The sequence below is a fragment of the Anastrepha ludens genome, chromosome 3 (assembly GCF_028408465.1).
Source record: "Anastrepha ludens isolate Willacy chromosome 3, idAnaLude1.1, whole genome shotgun sequence".
Lineage (NCBI taxonomy): Eukaryota > Metazoa > Arthropoda > Insecta > Diptera > Tephritidae > Anastrepha > Anastrepha ludens.
In genome coordinates this window covers 6441248-6447581 of record NC_071499.1, presented here as the reverse complement: position 1 = coordinate 6447581, position 6334 = coordinate 6441248, and the positions used below count along the sequence as shown (strand labels likewise).

The following is a 6334-nucleotide window of genomic DNA, read 5'->3' as shown; positions in this document are numbered from 1 at the left end:
GATCTAATAAACATTGTTTTTTTACTTGTGCGAAAATAGGTGAAATGTTGGAGACTCGCGCTTTGTTATAAAGTGACTTTGCTCACGAGTTCAACATTAAGTTATGGCAGCCTACATCGGTAACAGATACCAAATGGCCCAGTTACTGCTTTCCTCACCCATGTAAAATTTTGTTTTACCGGGCTGTCGCGGCTACGACTCGGCGCTGATGAAGGGGTTTGCTACTAACTCAATGGCAAAGGATGGTTTATTCTGAAATTTAATTCAATATTGTACACTTTGTATTTTAATAAAATATAGAAACTTACCGCAGTTTTGCACCCCTTCTTCTTCGTTCCTCGACTGATCGTATGCAAATGAAAAATAGAATAGAACGAAGAAGAATGAGTGCGCAACTTTGGTTCACAAGCAGGGTTGTAATTCTACTTATTACAAATTTTAAATATCATTTGTCAACACCCCCACCCCCGTGGAGCGACCAGCTTCACCACTTCCCAGATCCAGGACTGCCAATTTAGATACCGCTCGTTGCAGAAGTCCACCAACCGTACGCACGTCCGCACGCCGAGCCACACCATCTGCGCCAGTGTACACACGCTCAACAATACCACGTCGCCACTGAATCCTTGGCACATTCGGATCGCAAATAAATACTACATCACCCTCTTTAAGAGGCGCGGTTCGTTCACACCACTTAACTCTTCGGGTTAGCGTTGGTAGATACTCCAGTACCCATCGCTTCCAAAATGCATCTCTTAGGCTTCGTGCAATGAGCCATTGCTTGCGTAATAAAGGTATCTTTTCACCAGGAGAGTTGGCCGTTGGAGTTTTAGGGATATTACCCACGCCAATCAGGAAGTGGTTAGGCGTTAATGGCTCGTCTTCGTCGGGAGAGATGGGCAGATGCGTCAATGGACGTGAGTTTACTATGTTTTCCGCTTCTATCAGAAAGCTTTGTAAGACATGCTCACGTGGCGCTTTTTCTTTTAATGAATGTCGAAGAACCCTTTTAACGCTCTGCACCATTCTTTCCCGAATTCCTCCTTCAGATGGATTGGCTGGGCAGTTGAAGAACCATTCAACTCCCTTGGTTGACAATTCATTTTGTATTCGCTCAGTGTCAAAAACATCAGGAAAACGTTTCGCTTCTTCGTTGGCCCCGATGAAGTTTTTCCCATTGTCAGATCGTAGACGTGTTGGAACCCCTCTCCGATTCATGAAGTTGCGCATAACTATTATACAGGAATCCGTTGATAAGTCGTGGGCGATTTCCAGGTGGATTGCGCGCACGGTGAGGCACGTAAACAACGCGACCCAACGCTTTTCAGTTCGCCGCCCGATAGTAACCGAAATAGGCCCAAAATAGTCCAGTCCCGTATAAGTAAATGGTCGTACATAGGGCTTCAAACGATCCTCTGGTAGAGGACCCATCATAGGCGCGTGAGGTTCTGTCTTCCTGACTTGACAATATTTACATCCGGCTATTACACGTCGTAGCATTTGCCTTATTCGGGGAATCCAGTATTTCTGACGTATATTGCTTATAGTCGCCTCGTGATTCTGGTGCTTCATTGTGCAATGGTGATAATTAACGACCAGATGCGTAAATATATGTCCATACGGCAGTATGATCGGTCTTCTGATGTTATACGGTAAGAAGCTAGCTGCATCTATGCGCCCTTGTACACGAAGTAGCCCCCTGTCGTCCAGATATGGCGAAAGTTGCTTTAATGCGCTGTCATTTGGAATGGCTTTACCAATTTCGATACTGTTGCGTTCTGAAGTAAATGATTCCGATTGAACGCGTAGGCATAATAGGTGCTCCGCGGCTTCCAGTTCAACAGCAGTAAGTCCATATTCCAGATGTTTTAGCTCCCGTTTACGGCAGCGGTTTATGAATCGAAGCACCCACGCTACTGCTCTTTTTAATTTAAGTAAATTTGAGAAACGATTGTAATCTATAAAAATATAGTTGTTGGCAATTAAAGAAAATTTAGAACGGAGCTCTTCATCTGCTTCCACAAAGATCTTGCTGATGTTTTCTTCAGCAGGCCACGTCTCTTCATCGCGTCTCAGAAAATTCGGTCCCTGTAGCCAGCGAGATTTTAGTGAGAAATCAACACTCCCATGGCTTCTTGTCGCGTCATCGGCTGCATTGTCTTTCGTTGGCACCCATCGCCATTCGCGAACTTCACTCCCGTCTAAAATCTCTGCAACGCGGTGCGCCACATACGGTTTGTAGCATCGATGTTCGCTTCCAATCCACTTCAAGATAGTTCTGGAGTCGCTCCATAAGAAGCATCGTTCAGGGCGTATTTGGTGATTTTCCAATATCAATTTTCGTAAACGTACACCCAGGACGGCTGCTTGCAATTCCAGGCGTGGAATGGTTACGGCCTTCAGTGGAGCGCACTTCGTCTTCGCACAAACTAACGTAACACCAACTTCACCAGTCGACTTTCTTGACCTCCAGTAGGCGACAGCAGCGAAGGCCTCTTCGCTAGCGTCAACGAACACATGCAGCTCCAAATCCGAAGGCGCACCATGTGGGAAGTAGAATCGCGGCACACGAAATCCCGCTACTTTGTGCATCTGCTGGCGCCACCTTTCCCATATTATATTCACATCATTTGGGATGGGCTCATCCCAACGGACATCACGACACCATACTTCACGCATAAGAGATTTGGCTGCAACAGTGAAGTGACTTAAAAATCCCAACGGGTCGAATATTGACATAATAATACTAAGAAGTTCCCTTTTTGTGGGACTCCTTTCGCCTGTGATTACTGCTTGTTCAATGCGATGGAACTTCAGGTTGAATTTAAAATTATCAGTTGCTGACTCCCAATATAACCCAAGAACCTTCTCTGTGCTCTCAGCGACTGCGATCTGTTTCGTTGCCGTACTACCATTTAATTCTTTAACTACCTTCTCTGAGTTCGATACGAATCCACGTAACTCGAATCCACCATCGCTGTGAATGTCACGAACCTGCTTTGAGATATCTACGGCCTCTTCAATTCCATCAAAACTGTCAACAAAATCATCAATATAATGATGATCAAAAATAGCTTTAATTGCACGAGGATGACTTTCGTGGTGCTCCTTGGCGTTCAGCCTCATGACATATTGCGCCGAGCAAGGCGAGCACGCGGCGCCGAAAATCATCACTCGCATCTCGTACTCCTCAGGTGGCTTAGTATTTTCGCCATCACGCCAAAGAAAACGCTGTGCACACCTGTCTACTGGCTGTATAGCTACCTGGTGGAACATCTCTTTAATATCTCCGCAAACTGCAACTGCACGCGTTCTAAAATTAAATAAAATCGAAGGTAGTGATATGTAGAGCTGTGGTCCCTTCAATAACTTGGAGTTCAGAGATACCCCTTCAAATCGAGACGCTGCGTCAAAAACAAGGCGTAATTTTTGAGGTTTATTTGGGTTGACGACACCGAAGTGTGGGAGGTACCATTTCCTGGATGAAGTCATACTCGATTTCTTGGGCGTAAGCTTTCGAGCATAGCCTTTACTTAGGTACCCATCAATGATCTCTTTGTACGCGGTTGCGAACGTTTCGTCGCGTTTCATCTTTCTCTCAATCCCTTCAAGCCTATGTAGAGCAGCCGTATAATTATCGGGCAGTTGTATGCTGTCGTCCTTCCATAATAGCCCTGTTTGAAATCGACCTCCCACTCGTTTAGTTGTGCCTTCAAGTAACATCTTAGCTCTGACGTCATCATTGCTTTCGACAGGTGGCGAAGATCTAACGCCAAGACTTTCAATATTGAAATAGTCGAACACAAGTTGACGCATGTCTTCTTCTTCTTGCATTTCTTGGGTACGTAAAAAAAGACAAGAGCGGGTTGCTAACGACGCACGACTGGTTGGACCAAAAACTACCCACCCTAGTTTAGTGTTGCAAGCGTACGGACCTTGCTCACTAATCCCTTTTATGTCAATCGGCAAGCCTAAGTGTGCATGATCGATTCCAATTAAAAGTTGAGGCACAGCATCAAAATATGGCTGGAGAGGCAGAGACGAAATTGATTTGTCACTGCTCTTTAAATCATCATGACTTAAACTCTGCATGGGCAAACCTAGATTAGCTACGGCATACACGTCGCGCAGTAGGTAGCGCTTATTTTTACCAACACCGCTAATTTCAATATTGAAAACCTCAGTCGACTCTTGGGCTGTTCTTCCTCCAAACCATTGTATATCTAGCGAATGTCGACGGCCGCGTATTCCCAACTCCTTGGCCAAATCACTGTCTAACATCGTAATTGAAGAACCTTCATCCAATAGAGCGTACGTATCGATGCGCTTATTATCGCCATACAAGGTTACCGGCAGCACACGAAAGAGCAGCTTGGGTTTATTGCTGCTAACGTTTGTGCAGCTCAACACGTTTCCTCGTACGTCACCTTGTTCTTCCTTTAATAAACTTAGGGTCGGCGTAATAGCATTGGCCTCGTGCAATAAACTGTGGTGTCTACGCTGGCATCCTTCTTCTAAACAAAACTTTTTACGGCGACAGTTACGCGTGTTATGGCCCACGTTCAAGTATGAAAAACAAGCGCGATGTTTCTTCGCGAACTCCCATCTATTAGACACTGCAGCATTTAAAAAACGACGGCAATCTTGCAGTTTATGTTGCTCCTGGCATAATGGACACTTAACGGGAGTTACACCTGCATAACCTGGACACTGTTTTTCGGATGTATGTAACACCGCACGACGCTTTTGATCTTTATTGTCGATGTCTTGCACTGTACATATCAGATTAGCAAGTTCACTTACCCAAGCGCTAAAATGTACAATTGTCGGATACGGCTGTATTGAGGCGGCGACTCTGGCCCACTCCAGTTTCTTACTCATAGGAAGCTTAGCTAATAGTTCCTCTAATAGCGTAGGATTGGCGATGTGTTGTTGTCCATTCGCTGACTGTAAGAATGTTGCTAGGTTTCTCACTTTAGTGGCAAAGGGTACCAGTTTGGACAATGCATTCTCCGAAATATTAGGCAAATCCCTCGCTTGACGTAGCTGACTCTGAATTAATTGTTCGGGTCGGCCAAAGCGAAAACGGAGTTGCTCTATGGCGGCGCTGGCATTGTCTGGATGAATTAAAAGCGATTTAATCACCTCCCGCGCTTCTCCTTTAACAGCTTTCTGCAACCGCTGATTGTTTTCCAGATTAGTGTAGTTGTACATTGAAGTCGATTGGACGTAGGCTGTATAAAAAATTGGCCAGTCTTCTGGCTCGCCGCTAAATTCGGGTAAATCTTGCAACTTCCGTGGTACTGTTGCAGAATTGTTTAAAAATGAAAAATTGTTTAAGTCATTTGTTGGCATAGGACCATGAACAATACTGTTATAATTATTAAAAACAGGGGGCGAAATTATCGACGACGATGTAAACGGCACGCCAGAATTACCTAGTGTAGCGTGTGTTTGGCCCTTTATTGAATATGTTGGCGCAAAGACGGCGCTCGCAGTTAACGACGGCAGCGAAAAAAAACTACCACCGTTTTCAGCGGCTTGCTGGCCTGGCAGCATGGCAGCGCTGCTCGTGATAGTCGACGTCGCAAAATGTGCATAACTGTTTATGGTCGATGGCGTGATGTTATTTGTTGTTGCGTTAACCGACAATTTTTGCATACGTGAAGTACATGAAAAATTTGGGAATTCATATAACGGAGCACCTATAGCGGGTGCTAACGATGACGCAACGACGGGTATTGTTGTTGTCGTGGCGGTGGATGTAGCACTATCTAAATGACCTGAGCTACGCAAAGCAATCTCTAGCCTTTGGCAGTGGCGGTTTTGTTCACTTAATCTTACCTGTGCTTCTTCTAGTTGTCTTTGAAGAGTGGCGATTTGATTCTTCATTTCCAATCTTAAACTTACGGATTCTGATGAGAGGGCGGTATTTGTGACGTTTGTATACGTGCTGGCAGCAGTTGTGGCGTTGGCATGCGTGGTGGCGGCGGAGGCGGCGTCGATTATGATGGCGGTGGAATTAGGCTGAACTTCACCTGACTCTGGTTCTAATTTGTTGAGCCGAGGACTGCGGCGTTTTTCTATGGTTTCCTCCGGATCATTCATTTAAACGGCCCCAAACTTTCACTCTTTTACGGCAGGGAAAAATACGCAGTTAATCGCAAATAATCAAAATTGCGAATAAAGATGTCGCGGCTACGACTCGGCGCTGATGAAGGGGTTTGCTACTAACTCAATGGCAAAGGATGGTTTATTCTGAAATTTAATTCAATATTGTACACTTTGTATTTTAATAAAATATAGAAACTTACCGCAGTTTTGCACCCCTTCT

At 45.0% G+C, this 6334-nt stretch overlaps 1 protein-coding gene across 1 annotated transcript; it reads right to left on the bottom strand.

Annotated features, from left to right (window-relative positions):
* Positions 1 to 438: 438 nt before the first annotated feature.
* LOC128856436 (uncharacterized) lies at positions 439 to 6108 on the bottom strand. Its single transcript, XM_054091739.1, has 2 exons — positions 2001 to 6108; positions 439 to 1958 (listed from the first exon to the last, which is right to left on the bottom strand). Exons 1-2 carry the CDS (start codon positions 6106 to 6108, stop codon positions 439 to 441), a joined length of 5628 nt encoding a protein of 1875 aa, XP_053947714.1.
* Positions 6109 to 6334: the final 226 nt, after the last annotated feature.